The 20,367-nt window shown below is 51.3% G+C and overlaps 1 protein-coding gene across 1 annotated transcript in view; it reads right to left on the minus strand.

Moving 5' to 3' along the window:
• LOC120982964 (integrin alpha-L-like) overlaps positions 1-14,695 on the minus strand; it is a 102,862-nt gene extending 88,167 nt beyond the window's left edge. Inside the window, exons 1-2 of the mRNA XM_040413063.1 lie at positions 14,540-14,695; positions 14,349-14,466 (exon numbers count right to left, since the gene is read on the minus strand). Coding sequence (XP_040268997.1) covers positions 14,349-14,466; positions 14,540-14,582 — 161 coding nt within the window. The 5' untranslated portion in view covers positions 14,583-14,695. The remainder of the gene's footprint in view (positions 1-14,348; positions 14,467-14,539) is intronic.
• Between the last annotated feature and the right edge of the window lie 5,672 nt (positions 14,696-20,367).

Here is a 20,367-nt window from a genome sequence, read left to right on the forward strand (position 1 = left end):
TGACTGCACCGGGCCCCGCTGCCATTACAGAACCAGATGCCGGTCCCCATTCACTACACAGGGACACTGTTATGGGGGATCTGTGGATCACATTAGATAAGATGCTATATATGTGCCACCCACAGATGCCCCCATAACAGTGCCACACAGATGCCCCCATAACAGTGCCACCCAAAGATGCCCCCATAACAGTGCCACCCACAGATGCCCCAATAACAGTGCCACCCACAGATGCCCCCGTAACAGTGCCACCCACAGATGCCCCCACAATGATCCCCCATAACAGTGCCACCCACAGATGCCCCCAAAACAGTGCCACCCACAGATGCCCCCGTAACAGTGCCACCCACAGATGCCCCCAAAACAGTGCCACCCACAGATGCCCCCAAAACAGTGCCACCCACAGATGCCCCCACAATGATCCCCCATAACAGTGCCACCCACAGATGCCCCCAAAACAGTGCCACCCACAGATGCCCCCAAAACAGTGCCACCCACAGATGCCCCCAAAACAGTGCCACCCACAGATGCCCCCAAAACAGTGCCACCCACAGATGCCCCCACAATGATCCCCCAAAACAGTGCCACCCACAGATGCCCCCAAAACAGTGCCACCCACAGATGCCCCCAAAACAGTGCCACCCACAGATGCCCCCAAAACAGTGCCACCCACAGATGCCCCCACAATGATCCCCCAAAACAGTGCCACCCACAATGATCCCCAAAAACAGTGCCACCCACAGATGCCCCCAAAACAGTGCCACCCACAGATGCCCCCAAAACAGTGCCACCCACAGATGCCCCCAAAACAGTGCCACCGACAGATGCCCCCACAATGATCCCCCAAAACAGTGCCACCCACAGTGATCCCCCAAAACAGTGCCACCCACAGATGCCCCCAAAACAGTGCCACCCACAGATGCCCCCAAAACAGTGCCACCCACAGATGCCCCCAAAACAGTGCCACCCACAGATGCCCCCAAAACAGTGCCACCCACAATGATCCCCCAAAACAGTGCCACCCACAGATGCCCCCAAAACAGTGCCACCCACAGATGCCCCCAAAACAGTGCCACCCACAGATGCCCCCAAAACAGTGCCACCCACAGATGCCCCCAAAACAGTGCCACCCACAGATGCCCCCAAAACAGTGCCACCCACAGATGCCCCCAAAACAGTGCCACCCACAATGATCCCCCAAAACAGTGCCACCCACAGATGCCCCCAAAACAGTGCCACCCACAGATGCCCCCAAAACAGTGCCACCCACAGATGCCCCCAAAACAGTGCCACCGACAGATGCCCCCACAATGATCCCCCAAAACAGTGCCACCCACAGTGATCCCCCAAAACAGTGCCACCCACAGATGCCCCCAAAACAGTGCCACCCACAGATGCCCCCAAAACAGTGCCACCCACAGATGCCCCCAAAACAGTGCCACCCATAGATGCCCCCAAAACAGTGCCACCCACAGATGCCCCCAAAACAGTGCCACCCACAGATGCCCCCAAAACAGTGCCACCCACAGATGCCCCCAAAACAGTGCCACCCACAGATGCCCCCAAAACAATGCCACCCACAGATGCCCCCAAAACAGTGCCACCCACAGATGCCCCCAAAACAGTGCCACCCACAGATGCCCCCAAAACAGTGCCACCCACAGATGCCCCCAAAACAGTGCCACCCACAGATGCCCCCATAACAGTGCCACCCACAGATGCCCCCATAACAGTGCCACCCACAGATGCCCCCATAACAGTGCCACCCACAGATGCCCCCATAACAGTGCCACCCACAGATGCCCCCATAACAGTGCCACCCACAGATGCCCCCAAAACAGTGCCACCCACAGATGCCCCCAAAACAGTGCCACCCACAAACAGTGCCACCCACAGATGCCCCCAAAACAGTGCCACCCACAGATGCCCCCATAACAGTGCCATCCACAGATGCCCCCATAACAGTGCCATCCACAGATGCCCCCATAACAGTGCCACCCACAGATGCCCCCATAACAGTGCCACCCACAGATGCCCCCATAACAGTGCCATCCACAGATGCCCCCATAACAGCTCCTTCCTTTGTGTAAGCTATGGCATACGCTAAGGTAAACTCACTCTAGTAGCAGATAATAATGGAGTAACCACCCAACAGGCAGAGATAGAAGACGCAGTGAAGATGAGAACTAGACTGCACTGTGACTGAAACGGGGAAAGTTGGTCCCTTCAGAAAAGTGATTTTGTGGTGGATTTTTAACTCTTTTTCGCTTCCTACATTTGAGGATATTCTGTCCTAATGTGAATAAGACCAAAAAGTCTGCATTTTGGAGACGTCCCTGACTGTGTACTGCATGAAGTCGGTTTGATCCAGATAGTTAATGAAGCACCAACGAGGAGGAGATGGAGAAGTGAGCATGTGCAGAAGCACCGCAGTCAACTGGCCGGGGCGCGGTGTGAGCGATGAGATACTGATATAATGGACTAAAGTATAGTACTAGGGTATATTTGGAGAATTGCAGTCCGTAGCCTCATGGGTATGAGATGGCGCACTTATTGTGACACGATTTACCTCAAGGGTATCCTATGGGGAGAAGACATTGAAGTCGCTCGATGGGGCTTTGCATCTTATTGGACCATTCCCTCCAGTTTTGGATGCTCGGTTAGGCGTTGGCCATGGTTAGCCATGTTACAGATTTATTAACTACAAAGTTTTTAAAAGCCGCAGAATTTGGCTCAAATTACAGCAATGCAGATTTAAAAAATCCCCTCTAATAAACCTTGTGAAGGGTTAATAAGCAGGAGTGTTTTTCACGCAGCTACGTAATGGAACAGTGTGTGGCACCAGACTGGCCAGAGACCCTACGGGGGAATTTCCTGGTGGGCCGGAGTCCTCTTTACATGATGAGCGCTCAGCAGTAATGAATGCTGTGAGAACAGTGTGTGGCACCAGACTGGCCAGAGACCCTACGGGGGAATTTCCTGGTGGGCCGGAGTCCTCTTTACATGATGAGCGCTCAGCAGTAATGAATGCTGTGAGAACAGTGTGTGTCACCAGACTGGCCAGAGACCCTACAGGGGAATTTCCTGGTGGGCCGGAGTCCTCTTTACATGATGAGCGCTCAGCAGTAATGAATGCTGTGAGAACAGTGTGTGGCACCAGACTGGCCAGAGACCCTACGGGGGAATTTCCTGGTGGGCCGGAGTCCTCTTTACACGATGAGCGCTCAGCAGTAATGAATGCTGTGAGAACAGTGTGTGGCACCAGACTGGCCAGAGACCCTACTGGGGAATTTCCTGGTGGGCCGGAGTCCTCTTTACATGATGAGCGCTCAGCAGTAATGAATGCTGTGAGAACAGTGTGTTGCACCAGACTGGCCAGAGACCCTACGGGGGAATTTCCTGGTGGGCCGGAGTCCTCTTTACATGATGAGCGCTCAGCAGTAATGAATGCTGTGAGAACAGTGTGTGGCACCAGACTGGCCAGAGACCCTACGGGGGAATTTCCTGGTGGGCCGGAGTCCTCTTTACATGATGAGCGCTCAGCAGTAATGAATGCTGTGAGAACAGTGTGTGGCACCAGACTGGCCAGAGACCCTACGGGGGAATTTCCTGGTGGGCCGGAGTCCTCTTTACATGATGAGCGCTCAGCAGTAATGAATGCTGTGAGAACAGTGTGTGGCACCAGACTGGCCAGAGACCCTACGGGGGAATTTCCTGGTGGGCCGGAGTCCTCTTTACATGATGAGCGCTCAGCAGTAATGAATGCTGTGAGAACAGTGTGTGGCACCAGACTGGCCAGAGACCCTACAGGGGAATTTCCTGGTGGGCCGGAGTCCTCTTTACATGATGAGCGCTCAGCAGTAATGAATGCTGTGAGAACAGTGTGTGGCACCAGACTGGCCAGAGACCCTACGGGGGAATTTCCTGGTGGGCCGGAGTCCTCTTTACATGATGAGCGCTCAGCAGTAATGAATGCTGTGAGAACAGTGTGTGGCACCAGACTGGCCAGAGACCCTATGGGGGAATTTCCTGGTGGGCCGGAGTCCTCTTTACACGATGAGCGCTCAGCAGTAATGAATGCTGTGAGAACAGTGTGTGGCACCAGACTGGCCAGAGACCCTACAGGGGAATTTCCTGGTGGGCCGGAGTCCTCTTTACACGATGAGCGCTCAGCAGTAATGAATGCTGTGAGAACAGTGTGTGGCACCAGACTGGCCAGAGACCCTACGGGGGAATTTCCTGGTGGGCCGGAGTCCTCTTTACACGATGAGCGCTCAGCAGTAATGAATGCTGTGAGAACAGTGTGTGGCACCAGACTGGCCAGAGACCCTACTGGGGAATTTCCTGGTGGGCCGGAGTCCTCTTTACATGATGAGCGCTCAGCAGTAATGAATGCTGTGAGAACAGTGTGTGGCACCAGACTGGCCAGAGACCCTACGGGGGGAATTTCCTGGTGGGCCGGAGTCCTCTTTACATGATGAGCGCTCAGCAGTAATGAATGCTGTGAGAACAGTGTGTGGCACCAGACTGGCCAGAGACCCTACGGGGGAATTTCCTGGTGGGCCGGAGTCCTCTTTACATGATGAGCGCTCAGCAGTAATGAATGCTGTGAGAACAGTGTGTGGCACCAGACTGGCCAGAGACCCTACGGGGAATTTCCTGGTGGGCCGGAGGCCTCTTTACATGATGAGCGCTCAGCAGTAATGAATGCTGTGAGAACAGTGTGTGGCACCAGACTGGCCAGAGACCCTACGGGGGAATTTCCTGGTGGGCCGGAGTCCTCTTTACATGATGAGCGCTCAGCAGTAATGAATGCTGTGAGAACAGTGTGTGGCACCAGACTGGCCAGAGACCCTACGGGGGAATTTCCTGGTGGGCCGGAGTCCTCTTTACATGATGAGCGCTCAGCAGTAATGAATGCTGTGAGAACAGTGTGTGGCACCAGACTGGCCAGAGACCCTACGGGGGAATTTCCTGGTGGGCCGGAGTCCTCTTTACATGATGAGCGCTCAGCAGTAATGAATGCTGTGAGAACAGTGTGTGGCACCAGACTGGCCAGAGACCCTACGGGGGAATTTCCTGGTGGGCCGGAGTCCTCTTTACATGATGAGCGCTCAGCAGTAATGAATGCTGTGAGAACAGTGTGTGGCACCAGACTGGCCAGAGACCCTACTGGGGAATTTCCTGGTGGGCCGGAGTCCTCTTTACATGATGAGCGCTCAGCAGTAATGAATGCTGTGAGAACAGTGTGTGGCACCAGACTGGCCAGAGACCCTATGGGGGAATTTCCTGGTGGGCCGGAGTCCTCTTTACATGATGAGCGCTCAGCAGTAATGAATGCTGTGAGAACAGTGTGTGGCACCAGACTGGCCAGAGACCCTACGGGGGAATTTCCTGGCGGGCCGGAGTCCTCTTTACATGATGAGCGCTCAGCAGTAATGAATGCTGTGAGAACAGTGTGTGGCACCAGACTGGCCAGAGACCCTACGGGGGAATTTCCTGGTGGGCCGGAGTCCTCTTTACACGATGAGCGCTCAGCAGTAATGAATGCTGTGAGAACAGTGTGTGGCACCAGACTGGCCAGAGACCCTACAGGGGAATTTCCTGGTGGGCCGGAGTCCTCTTTACATGATGAGCGCTCAGCAGTAATGAATGCTGTGAGAACAGTGTGTGGCACCAGACTGGCCAGAGACCCTACGGGGGAATTTCCTGGTGGGCCGGAGTCCTCTTTACATGATGAGCGCTCAGCAGTAATGAATGCTGTGAGAACAGTGTGTGGCACCAGACTGGCCAGAGACCCTACGGGGGAATTTCCTGGTGGGCCGGAGTCCTCTTTACATGATGAGCGCTCAGCAGTAATGAATGCTGTGAGAACAGTGTGTGGCACCAGACTGGCCAGAGACCCTACAGGGGAATTTCCTGGTGGGCCGGAGTCCTCTTTACATGATGAGCGCTCAGCAGTAATAAATGCTGTGAGAACAGTGTGTGGCACCAGACTGGCCAGAGACCCTACGGGGGAATTTCCTGGTGGGCCGGAGTCCTCTTTACATGATGAGCGCTCAGCAGTAATGAATGCTGTGAGAACAGTGTGTGGCACCAGACTGGCCAGAGACCCTACGGGGGAATTTCCTGGTGGGCCGGAGTCCTCTTTACATGATGAGCGCTCAGCAGTAATGAATGCTGTGAGAACAGTGTGTGGCACCAGACTGGCCAGAGACCCTACGGGGGAATTTCCTGGTGGGCCGGAGTCCTCTTTACATGATGAGCGCTCAGCAGTAATGAATGCTGTGAGAACAGTGTGTGGCACCAGACTGGCCAGAGACCCTACAGGGGAATTTCCTGGTGGGCCGGAGTCCTCTTTACATGATGAGCGCTCAGCAGTAATAAATGCTGTGAGAACAGTGTGTGGCACCAGACTGGCCAGAGACCCTACGGGGGAATTTCCTGGTGGGCCGGAGTCCTCTTTACATGATGAGCGCTCAGCAGTAATGAATGCTGTGAGAACAGTGTGTGGCACCAGACTGGCCAGAGACCCTACAGGGGAATTTCCTGGTGGGCCGGAGTCCTCTTTACACGATGAGTGCTCAGCAGTAATGAATGCTGTGAGAACAGTGTGTGGCACCAGACTGGCCAGAGACCCTATGGGGGAATTTCCTGGTGGGCCGGAGTCCTCTTTACATGATTAGCGCTCAGCAGTAATGAATGCTGTGAGAACAGTGTGTGGCACCAGACTGGCCAGAGACCCTACAGGGGAATTTCCTGGTGGGCCGGAGTCCTCTTTACATGATGAGCGCTCAGCAGTAATGAATGCTGTGAGAACAGTGTGTGGCACCAGACTGGCCAGAGACCCTACGGGGGAATTTCCTGGTGGGCCGGAGTCCTCTTTACATGATGAGCGCTCAGCAGTAATGAATGCTGTGAGAACAGTGTGTGGCACCAGACTGGCCAGAGACCCTACGGGGAATTTCCTGGTGGGCCGGAGTCCTCTTTACATGATGAGCGCTCAGCAGTAATGAATGCTGTGAGAACAGTGTGTGGCACCAGACTGGCCAGAGACCCTACAGGGGAATTTCCTGGTGGGCCGGAGTCCTCTTTACATGATGAGCGCTCAGCAGTAATGAATGCCGTGAGAACAGTGTGTGGCACCAGACTGGCCAGAGACCCTACGGGGGAATTTCCTGGTGGGCCGGAGTCCTCTTTACACGATGAGCGCTCAGCAGTAATGAATGCTGTGAGAACAGTGTGTGGCACCAGACTGGCCAGAGACCCTACGGGGGAATTTCCTGGTGGGCCGGAGTCCTCTTTACATGATGAGCGCTCAGCAGTAATGAATGCTGTGAGAACAGTGTGTGGCACCAGACTGGCCAGAGACCCTACAGGGGAATTTCCTGGTGGGCCGGAGTCCTCTTTACATGATGAGCGCTCAGCAGTAATGAATGCTGTGAGAACAGTGTGTGGCACCAGACTGGCCAGAGACCCTACGGGGGAATTTCCTGGTGGGCCGGAGTCCTCTTTACATGATGAGCGCTCAGTAGTAATGAATGCCGTAAGAACAGTGTGTGGCACCAGACTGGCCAGAGACCCTACGGGGGAATTTCCTGGTGGGCCGGAGTCCTCTTTACATGATGAGCGCTCAGCAGTAATGAATGCTGTGAGAACAGTGTGTGGCACCAGACTGGCCAGAGACCCTACGGGGGAATTTCCTGGTGGGCCGGAGTCCTCTTTACATGATTAGCGCTCAGCAGTAATGAATGCTGTGAGAACAGTGTGTGGCACCAGACTGGCCAGAGACCCTACGGGGGAATTTCCTGGTGGGCCGGAGTCCTCTTTACATGATGAGCGCTCAGCAGTAATGAATGCTGTGAGAACAGTGTGTGGCACCAGACTGGCCAGAGACCCTACAGGGGAATTTCCTGGTGGGCCGGAGTCCTCTTTACACGATGAGCGCTCAGCAGTAATGAATGCTGTGAGAACAGTGTGTGGCACCAGACTGGCCAGAGACCCTACAGGGGAATTTCCTGGTGGGCCGGAGTCCTCTTTACACGATGAGCGCTCAGCAGTAATGAATGCTGTGAGAACAGTGTGTGGCACCAGACTGGCCAGAGACCCTACGGGGGAATTTCCTGGTGGGCCGGAGTCCTCTTTACATGATGAGCGCTCAGCAGTAATGAATGCTGTGAGAACAGTGTGTGGCACCAGACTGGCCAGAGACCCTACAGGGGAATTTCCTGGTGGGCCGGAGTCCTCTTTACATGATGAGCGCTCAGCAGTAATGAATGCTGTGAGAACAGTGTGTGGCACCAGACTGGCCAGAGACCCTACGGGGGAATTTCCTGGTGGGCCGGAGTCCTCTTTACATGATGAGCGCTCAGCAGTAATGAATGCTGTGAGAACAGTGTGTGGCACCAGACTGGCCAGAGACCCTATGGGGGAATTTCCTGGTGGGCCGGAGTCCTCTTTACATGATGAGCGCTCAGCAGTAATGAATGCTGTGAGAACAGTGTGTGGCACCAGACTGGCCAGAGACCCTACGGGGGAATTTCCTGGTGGGCCGGAGTCCTCTTTACATGATGAGCGCTCAGCAGTAATGAATGCTGTGAGAACAGTGTGTGGCACCAGACTGGCCAGAGACCCTACGGGGGAATTTCCTGGTGGGCCGGAGTCCTCTTTACACGATGAGCGCTCAGCAGTAATGAATGCTGTGAGAACAGTGTGTGGCACCAGACTGGCCAGAGACCCTACGGGGGAATTTCCTGGTGGGCCGGAGTCCTCTTTACATGATGAGCGCTCAGCAGTAATGAATGCTGTGAGAACAGTGTGTGGCACCAGACTGGCCAGAGACCCTACAGGGGAATTTCCTGGTGGGCCGGAGTCCTCTTTACATGATGAGCGCTCAGCAGTAATGAATGCTGTGAGAACAGTGTGTGGCACCAGACTGGCCAGAGACCCTACGGGGGAATTTCCTGGTGGGCCGGAGTCCTCTTTACACGATGAGCGCTCAGCAGTAATGAATGCTGTGAGAACAGTGTGTGGCACCAGACTGGCCAGAGACCCTACAGGGGAATTTCCTGGTGGGCCGGAGTCCTCTTTACATGATGAGCGCTCAGCAGTAATGAATGCTGTGAGAACAGTGTGTGGCACCAGACTGGCCAGAGACCCTACTGGGGAATTTCCTGGTGGGCCGGAGTCCTCTTTACATGATGAGCGCTCAGCAGTAATGAATGCTGTGAGAACAGTGTGTGGCACCAGACTGGCCAGAGACCCTATGGGGGAATTTCCTGGTGGGCCGGAGTCCTCTTTACATGATGAGCGCTCAGCAGTAATGAATGCTGTGAGAACAGTGTGTGGCACCAGACTGGCCAGAGACCCTACGGGGGAATTTCCTGGTGGGCCGGAGTCCTCTTTACATGATGAGCGCTCAGCAGTAATGAATGCTGTGAGAACAGTGTGTGGCACCAGACTGGCCAGAGACCCTACAGGGGAATTTCCTGGTGGGCCGGAGTCCTCTTTACATGATGAGCGCTCAGCAGTAATGAATGCTGTGAGAACAGTGTGTGGCACCAGACTGGCCAGAGACCCTACGGGGGAATTTCCTGGTGGGCCGGAGTCCTCTTTACATGATGAGCGCTCAGCAGTAATGAATGCTGTGAGAACAGTGTGTGGCACCAGACTGGCCAGAGACCCTACGGGGGAATTTCCTGGTGGGCCGGAGTCCTCTTTACACGATGAGCGCTCAGCAGTAATGAATGCTGTGAGAACAGTGTGTGGCACCAGACTGGCCAGAGACCCTACGGGGGAATTTCCTGGTGGGCCGGAGTCCTCTTTACATGATGAGCGCTCAGCAGTAATGAATGCTGTGAGAACAGTGTGTGGCACCAGACTGGCCAGAGACCCTACAGGGGAATTTCCTGGTGGGCCGGAGTCCTCTTTACATGATGAGCGCTCAGCAGTAATGAATGCTGTGAGAACAGTGTGTGGCACCAGACTGGCCAGAGACCCTACGGGGGAATTTCCTGGTGGGCCGGAGTCCTCTTTACATGATGAGCGCTCAGCAGTAATGAATGCTGTGAGAACAGTGTGTGGCACCAGACTGGCCAGAGACCCTACGGGGGAATTTCCTGGTGGGCCGGAGTCCTCTTTACATGATGAGCGCTCAGCAGTAATGAATGCTGTGAGAACAGTGTGTGGCACCAGACTGGCCAGAGACCCTACGGGGGAATTTCCTGGTGGGCCGGAGTCCTCTTTACATGATGAGCGCTCAGCAGTAATGAATGCTGTGAGAACAGTGTGTGGCACCAGACTGGCCAGAGACCCTACGGGGGAATTTCCTGGTGGGCCGGAGTCCTTTTTACATGATGAGCGCTCAGCAGTAATGAATGCTGTGAGAACAGTGTGTGGCACCAGACTGGCCAGAGACCCTACGGGGGAATTTCCTGGTGGGCCGGAGTCCTCTTTACATGATGAGCGCTCAGCAGTAATGAATGCTGTAAGAACAGTGTGTGGCACCAGACTGGCCAGAGACCCTACGGGGGAATTTCCTGGTGGGCCGGAGTCCTCTTTACATGATGAGTGCTCAGCAGTAATGAATGCTGTGAGAACAGTGTGTGGCACCAGACTGGCCAGAGACCCTACAGGGGAATTTCCTGGTGGGCCGGAGTCCTCTTTACATGATGAGCGCTCAGCAGTAATGAATGCTGTGAGAACAGTGTGTGGCACCAGACTGGCCAGAGACCCTACGGGGGAATTTCCTGGTGGGCCGGAGTCCTCTTTACATGATGAGCGCTCAGCAGTAATGAATGCTGTGAGAACAGTGTGTGGCACCAGACTGGCCAGAGACCCTACGGGGGAATTTCCGGGTGGGCCGGAGTCCTCTTTACATGATGAGCGCTCAGCAGTAATGAATGCTGTGAGAACAGTGTGTGGCACCAGACTGGCCAGAGACCCTACAGGGGAATTTCCTGGTGGGCCGGAGTCCTCTTTACATGATGAGCGCTCAGCAGTAATGAATGCTGTGAGAACAGTGTGTGGCACCAGACTGGCCAGAGACCCTACGGGGGAATTTCCTGGTGGGCCGGAGTCCTCTTTACATGATGAGCGCTCAGCAGTAATAAATGCTGTGAGAACAGTGTGTGGCACCAGACTGGCCAGAGACCCTACGGGGGAATTTCCTGGTGGGCCGGAGTCCTCTTTACATGATGAGCGCTCAGCAGTAATGAATGCTGTGAGAACAGTGTGTGGCACCAGACTGGCCAGAGACCCTACGGGGGAATTTCCTGGTGGGCCGGAGTCCTCTTTACATGATGAGCGCTCAGCAGTAATGAATGCTGTGAGAACAGTGTGTGGCACCAGACTGGCCAGAGACCCTACAGGGGAATTTCCTGGTGGGTCGGAGTCCTCTTTACATGATGAGCGCTCAGCAGTAATGAATGCTGTGAGAACAGTGTGTGGCACCAGACTGGCCAGAGACCCTACGGGGGAATTTCCTGGTGGGCCGGAGTCCTCTTTACATGATGAGCGCTCAGCAGTAATGAATGCTGTGAGAACAGTGTGTGGCACCAGACTGGCCAGAGACCCTACGGGGGAATTTCCTGGTGGGCCGGAGTCCTCTTTACATGATGAGCGCTCAGCAGTAATGAATGCTGTGAGAACAGTGTGTGGCACCAGACTGGCCAGAGACCCTACGGGGGAATTTCCTGGTGGGCCGGAGTCCTCTTTACATGATGAGTGCTCAGCAGTAATGAATGCTGTGAGAACAGTGTGTGGCACCAGACTGGCCAGAGACCCTACGGGGGAATTTCCTGGTGGGCCGGAGTCCTCTTTACACGATGAGCGCTCAGCAGTAATGAATGCTGTGAGAACAGTGTGTGGCACCAGACTGGCCAGAGACCCTACAGGGGAATTTCCTGGTGGGCCGGAGTCCTCTTTACATGATGAGCGCTCAGCAGTAATGAATGCTGTGAGAACAGTGTGTGTCACCAGACTGGCCAGAGACCCTACAGGGGAATTTCCTGGTGGGCCGGAGTCCTCTTTACATGATGAGCGCTCAGCAGTAATGAATGCTGTGAGAACAGTGTGTGGCACCAGACTGGCCAGAGACCCTACGGGGGAATTTCCTGGTGGGCCGGAGTCCTCTTTACATGATGAGCGCTCAGCAGTAATGAATGCTGTGAGAACAGTGTGTGGCACCAGACTGGCCAGAGACCCTACAGGGGAATTTCCTGGTGGGCCGGAGTCCTCTTTACATGATGAGCGCTCAGCAGTAATGAATGCTGTGAGAACAGTGTGTGGCACCAGACTGGCCAGAGACCCTACAGGGGAATTTCCTGGTGGGCCGGAGTCCTCTTTACATGATGAGCGCTCAGCAGTAATGAATGCTGTGAGAACAGTGTGTGGCACCAGACTGGCCAGAGACCCTACGGGGGAATTTCCTGGTGGGCAGGAGTCCTCTTTACATGATGAGCGCTCAGCAGTAATAAATGCTGTGAGAACAGTGTGTGGCACCAGACTGGCCAGAGACCCTACGGGGGAATTTCCTGGTGGGCCGGAGTCCTCTTTACATGATGAGCGCTCAGCAGTAATGAATGCTGTGAGAACAGTGTGTGGCACCAGACTGGCCAGAGACCCTACAGGGGAATTTCCTGGTGGGCCGGAGTCCTCTTTACATGATGAGCGCTCAGCAGTAATGAATGCTGTGAGAACAGTGTGTGGCACCAGACTGGCCAGAGACCCTACGGGGGAATTTCCTGGTGGGCCGGAGTCCTCTTTACATGATGAGCGCTCAGCAGTAATGAATGCTGTGAGAACAGTGTGTGGCACCAGACTGGCCAGAGACCCTACGGGGGAATTTCCTGGTGGGCCGGAGTCCTCTTTACATGATGAGCGCTCAGCAGTAATGAATGCTGTGAGAACAGTGTGTGGCACCAGACTGGCCAGAGACCCTACGGGGGAATTTCCTGGTGGGCCGGAGTCCTCTTTACATGATGAGCGCTCAGCAGTAATGAATGCTGTGAGAACAGTGTGTGGCACCAGACTGGCCAGAGACCCTACAGGGGAATTTCCTGGTGGGTCGGAGTCCTCTTTACATGATGAGCGCTCAGCAGTAATGAATGCTGTGAGAACAGTGTGTGGCACCAGACTGGCCAGAGACCCTACGGGGGAATTTCCTGGTGGGCCGGAGTCCTCTTTACATGATGAGCGCTCAGCAGTAATGAATGCTGTGAGAACAGTGTGTGGCACCAGACTGGCCAGAGACCCTACGGGGGAATTTCCTGGTGGGCCGGAGTCCTCTTTACATGATGAGCGCTCAGCAGTAATGAATGCTGTGAGAACAGTGTGTGGCACCAGACTGGCCAGAGACCCTACGGGGGAATTTCCTGGTGGGCCGGAGTCCTCTTTACACGATGAGCGCTCAGCAGTAATGAATGCTGTGAGAACAGTGTGTGGCACCAGACTGGCCAGAGACCCTACTGGGGAATTTCCTGGTGGGCCGGAGTCCTCTTTACATGATGAGCGCTCAGCAGTAATGAATGCTGTGAGAACAGTGTGTGGCACCAGACTGGCCAGAGACCCTACGGGGGAATTTCCTGGTGGGCCGGAGTCCTCTTTACACGATGAGCGCTCAGCAGTAATGAATGCTGTGAGAACAGTGTGTGGCACCAGACTGGCCAGAGACCCTACGGGGGAATTTCCTGGTGGGCCGGAGTCCTCTTTACATGATGAGCGCTCAGCAGTAATGAATGCTGTGAGAACAGTGTGTGGCACCAGACTGGCCAGAGACCCTACGGGGGAATTTCCTGGTGGGCCGGAGTCCTCTTTACATGATGAGCGCTCAGCAGTAATGAATGCTGTGAGAATCAGGTGCTCATGTACCAGGCCAGCGACCCACATGTCCCCTGAATTCATCTGCTGTGGCCACAACTCACCTCTTAAACTCCCGGCTCCAGACAACTGGAGGACAGAAAATGGCAGCTGTTGATGGCCACCACAGATGGACAACCTCTGGGGCAGTATATTGTGCTGCTCTGTGGTAAATAATTCTAATGGGATGGCATTTTGCCCTATGATATTGCTGCCTTCTGTATAGTTGGGCCCCCATAACACAGGGCCACTTTTTTTTTTTTTTCCAAGGCCATTTTAAATTCCCAGTCCGACCCTGGCTCCAGCAGGATCTCCATACATTCACACTTCTGCATGAATACTAAGGGGTTGCTGCTTTGGGCACTCTTCTATCTGAGGAGTCATCCTTCCCACATAGGAAATCTACCAAGAGCAATGGTGCTCCGAGTGTACATGTACAATATGTCACCACCCTACAAGTGACAGAGAATGCAATGTGCAAGAGTCCTCACCTCTGTCCACTGGTGGAATTAAACTGCACCACTTTGTACCCAAAGAGACTGCTGACCTCTGATGAGAACCGTCTATATTCCGAGACCTCCACATTGAAAGTGAAAGAGATGTTCGCTTCTGGAAAAAGAGATCAATGTGACGGTGAAGCTCCTGATACCACCATAAGGAAGATGAAAGGGCAGGAACGTACCTTCAAGAAGAGACAATAGCAAGAGTAGCCACCAGCAGGCCATGAGTCCTCACCGGGCCAGAGAGACAGCACAAATGCAATGTAGTCCTGCGAGAGGAACAGACCAAATCATGGGAAACCAGCTTTGTGTTAATAGACCAAGATGGGAGGAGAAATGAAGTCACCTTGTGGTTTTGAGGGGGCTGGTAAAGGAAGGAAGCTTCTGAGGGTGAGATACAACATGCAATTTCTTCACAGACATCTCCCTGCTACCTGTGTGCCATAACTGATGGGCAAGAAACAAGTATGGCTGCTGATCATCAGTGAAGCAGGAATGTCTGCCCCCCTGAACCCAGTGATGATCCCCTGCAATTACTACTTCTGCTACGTAATTAGTATCTGAACCATCTACACTACAGTAATAGAGGGTTATAGAGGCAGCCAGATGAGCAGTGAGCCCCAACTGTGCGCCAAATCATCAACCATCAAGACTCATGTTTAATCTGTAGTGATGGCAGCTTCAGCTCCAAACCTAGTGACCTCACCTCCCACCAAGTATATCATCTCATCTGAACTCCTCTGACAGGCAGAGAAGCCAGGGAGGTGACACTAAACTATGGGGTCCACCAACATCCAACCCAGGCCACCACAAGCTTTCATGGTGGCCCAGGCCCAACACACTGAACCTGCTGTACTGATTATGTCCCTTAACAACTGAACTTGCCTAACTGTGGAGCCAAGCTCCTGCTTTACACATCATAACATGCATTGCATCCTGTAGTGAACGTCAGAGCTGCACTCTTATCCTGAACTGATCCTGAGTTACATCCTGTGTTATACTGCAGAGCTGCACTCACTATTCTGCTGGTGCAGTCACTGTGTACATACATTACTTATCCTGTACTGATCCTGAGTTACATCCTGTATTATACTGCAGAGCTGCACTCACTATTCTGCTGGTGCAGTCACTGTGTACATACATTACTTATCCTGTACTGATCCTGAGTTACATCCTGTATTATACTGCAGAGCTGCACTCACTATTCTGCTGGTGCAGTCACTGTGTACATACATTACTTATCCTGTACTGATCCTGAGTTACATCCTGTATTATACTGCAGAGCTGCACTCACTATTCTGCTGGTGCAGTCACTGTGTACATACATTACTTATCCTGTACTGATCCTGAGTTACATCCTGTATTATACTCCAGAGCTGCACTCACTATTCTGCTGGTGCAGTCACTGTGTACATACATTACTTATCCTGTACTGATCCTGAGTTACATCCTGTATTATACTGCAGAGCTGCACTCACTATTCTGCTGGTGCAGTCACTGTGTACATACATTACTTATCCTGTACTGATCCTGAGTTACATCCTGTATTATACTCCAGAGCTGCACTCACTATTCTGCTGGTGCTGTCACTGTGTACACACATTACTTATCCTGTACTGATCCTGAGTTACATCCTGTATTATACTCCAGAGCTGCACTCACTATTCTGCTGGTGCAGTCACTGTGTACATACATTACTTATCCTGTACTGATCCTGAGTTACATCCTGTATTATACTCCAGAGCTGCACTCACTATTCTGCTGGTGCAGTCACTGTGTACACACATTACTTATCCTGTACTGATCCTGAGTAACATCCTGTATTATACTCCAGAGCTGCACTCACTATTCTGCAGGTGCAGTCACTGTGTACATACATTACTTATCCTGTACTAATCCTGAGTTACATCCTGTATTATACTCCAGAGCTGCACTCACTATTCTGCTGGTGCAGTCACTGTGTACATACATTACTTATCCTGTACTGATCCTGAGTTACATCCTGTATCATACTCCAGAGCTGCACTCACTATTCTGCTGGTGCAGTCACTGTGTACATACATTACTTATCCTGTACTGATCCTGAGTTACACCCTGTATTATACTCCAGAGCTGCACTCACTATTCTGCTGGTGCAGTCACTGTGTACATACATTACTTATCCTGTACTGATCCTGAGTTACATCCTGTATTATACTCCAGAGCTGCACTCACTATTCTGCTGGTGCAGTCACTGTGTACATACATTACTTATCCTGTACTGATCCTGAGTTACATCCTGTATTATACTCCAGAGCTGCACTCACTATTCTGCTGGTGCAGTCACTGTGTACATACATTACTTATCCTGTACTGATCCTGAGTTACATCCTGTACTGATCCAGAGCTGAACTCACTATTCTGCTGGTGCAGTCACTTTGTACATACATTACTTATCCTGTACTGATCCTGAGTTACATCCTGTATTATACTCCAGAGCTGCACTCACTATTCTGCTGGTGCAGTCACTGTGTACATACATTACTTATCTCGTACTGATCCTGAGTTACATCCTGTATTATACTCCAGAGCTGCACTCACTATTCTGCTGGTGCAGTTACTGTGTACATACATTGCTTATCCTGTAATGATCCTGAGTTACATCCTGTATTATACTCCAGAGCTGCACTCACTATTCTGCTGGTGCAGTCACTGTGTACATACATTACTTATCCTGTACTGATCCTGAGTTACATCCTGTATTATACTCCAGAGCTGCACTCACTATTCTGCTGGTGCAGTCACTGTGTACATACATTACTTATCCTGAACTGATCCTGAGTTACATCCTGTATTATACTCCAGAGCTGCACTCACTATGCTGCTGGTGCAGTCAATGTGTACATACATTACTTATCCTGTACTGATCCTGAGTTACATCCTGTATTATACTCCAGAGCTGCACTCACTATTCTGCTGGTGCAGTCACTGTGTACATACATTACTTATCCTGAGTTACATCCTGAGTTACATCCTGTACTGATCCAGAGCTGCACTCACTATTCTGCCGGTGCAGTCACTGTGTATATACATTACTTATCCTGTACTGATCCTGAGTTACATCCTGCATTATACTCCAGAGCTGCACTCACTATTCTGCTGGTGCAGTCACTGTGTACATACATTACTTATCCTGTACTGATCCTGAGTTACATCCTGTACTGATCCAGAGCTGAACTCACTATTCTGCTGGTGCAGTACTTTGTACATACATTACTTATACTGTACTGATCCTGAGTTACATCCTGTATTATACTCCAGAGCTGCACTCACTATTCTGCTGGTGCAGTCACTGTGTACATACATTACTTATCTCGTACTGATCCTGAGTTACATCCTGTATTATACTCCAGAGCTGCACTCACTATTCTGCTGGTGCAGTCACTGTGTACATACATTGCTTATCCTGTACTGATCCTGAGTTACATCCTGTATTATACTCCAGAGCTGCACTCACTATTCTGCTGGTGCAGTCACTGTGTACATACATTACTTATCCTGTACTGATCCTGAGTTACATCCTGTATTATACTCCAGAGCTGCACTCACTATTCTGCTGGTGCAGTCACTGTGTACATACATTACTTATCCTGAACTGATCCTGAGTTACATCCTGTATTATACTCCAGAGCTGCACTCACTATGCTGCTGGTGCAGTCACTGTGTACATACATTACTTATCCTGAACTGATCCTGAGTTACATCATGTGTTATACTCCAGAGCTGCACTCACTATTCTGCTGGTGCAGTCACTGTGTACATACATTACTTATCCTGTACTGATCCTGAGTTACATCCTGTATTATACTCCAGAGCTGCACTCACTATTCTGCTGGTGCAGTCACTGTGTACATACATTGCTTATCCTGTACTGATCCTGAGTTACATCCTGTATTATACTCCAGAGCTGCACTCACTATTCTGCTGGTGCAGTCACTGTGTACATACATTACTTATCCTGTACTGATCCTGAGTTACATCCTGTATTATACTCCAGAGCTGCACTCACTATTCTGCTGGTGCTGTCACTGTGTACACACATTACTTATCCTGTACTGATCCTGAGTAACATCCTGTATTATACTCCAGAGCTGCACTCACTATTCTGCAGGTGCAGTCACTGTGTACATACATTACTTATCCTGTACTGATCCTGAGTTACATCCTGTATTATACTCCAGAGCTGCACTCACTATTCTGCTGGTGCAGTCACTGTGTACATACATTACTTATCCTGTACTGATCCTGAGTTACATCCTGTATCATACTCCAGAGCTGCACTCACTATTCTGCTGGTGCAGTCACTGTGTACATACATTACTTATCCTGAACTGATCCTGAGTTACATCATGTATTATACTCCAGAGCTGCACTCACTATTCTGCTGGTGCAGTCACTGTGTACATACTTACATTACTTATCCTGAACTGATCCTGAGTTACATCATGTGTTATACTGCAGAGCTGCACTCACTATTCTGCTGGTGCAGTCACTGTGTATATACATTACTTATCCTGAACTGATCCTGAGTTACATCATGTGTTATACTCCAGAGCTGCACTCACTATTCTGCTGGTGCAGTCACTGTGTACATACATTACTTATCCTGTACTGATCCTGAGTTACATCCTGTATTATACTCCAGAGCTGCACTCACTATTCTGCTGGTGCAGTCACTGTGTACATACATTACTTATCCTGTACTGATCCTGAGTTACATCCTGTATTATACTCCAGAGCTGCACTCAGTATTCTGCTGGTGCAGTCACTGTGTACACACATTACTTATCCTGTACTGATCCTGAGTAACATCCTGTATTATACTCCAGAGCTGCACTCACTATTCTGCAGGTGCAGTCACTGTGTACATACATTACTTATCCTGTACTGATCCTGAGTTACATCCTGTATTATACTCCAGAGCTGCACTCACTATTCTGCTGGTGCAGTCACTGTGTACATACATTACTTATCCTGTACTGATCCTGAGTTACATCCTGTATTATACTCCAGAGCTGCACTCACTATTCTGCTGGTGCAGTCACTGTGTACATACATTACTTATCCTGTACTGATCCTGAGTTACATCCTGTATTATACTCCAGAGCTGCACTCACTATTCTGCTGGTGCAGTCACTGTGTACATACATTACTTATCCTGTACTGATCCTGAGTTACATCCTGTACTGATCCAGAGCTGAACTCACTATTCTGCTGGTGCAGTCACTTTGTACATACATTACTTATCCTGTACTGATCCTGAGTTACATCCTGTATTATACTCCAGAGCTGCACTCACTATTCTGCTGGTGCAGTCACTGTGTACATACATTACTTATCCTGTACTGATCCTGAGTTACATCCTGTATTATACTCCAGAGCTGCACTCACTATTCTGCTGGTGCAGTCACTGTGTACATACATTGCTTATCCTGTACTGATCCTGAGTTACATCCTGTATTATACTCCAGAGCTGCACTCACTATTCTGCTGGTGCAGTCACTGTGTACATACATTACTTATCCTGTACTGATCCTGAGTTACATCCTGTATTATACTCCAGAGCTGCACTCAGTATTCTGCTGGTGCTGTCACTGTGTACACACATTACTTATCCTGTACTGATCCTGAGTAACATCCTGTATTATACTCCAGAGCTGCACTCACTATTCTGCTGGTGCAGTCACTGTGTACATACATTACTTATCCTGTACTGATCCTGAGTTACATCCTGTATTATACTCCAGAGCTGCACTCACTATTCTGCTGGTGCAGTCACTGTGTACATACATTACTTATCCTGTACTGATCCTGAGTTACATCCTGTATTATACTCCAGAGCTGCACTCACTATTCTGCTGGTGCAGTCACTGTGTACATACATTACTTATCCTGTACTGATCCTGAGTTACATCCTGTATTATACTCCAGAGCTGCACTCACTATTCTGCTGGTGCAGTCACTGTGTATA

The sequence above is a fragment of the Bufo bufo genome, assembly GCF_905171765.1.
Source record: "Bufo bufo chromosome 7 unlocalized genomic scaffold, aBufBuf1.1 SUPER_7_unloc_1, whole genome shotgun sequence".
NCBI classification, from domain to species: domain Eukaryota; kingdom Metazoa; phylum Chordata; class Amphibia; order Anura; family Bufonidae; genus Bufo; species Bufo bufo.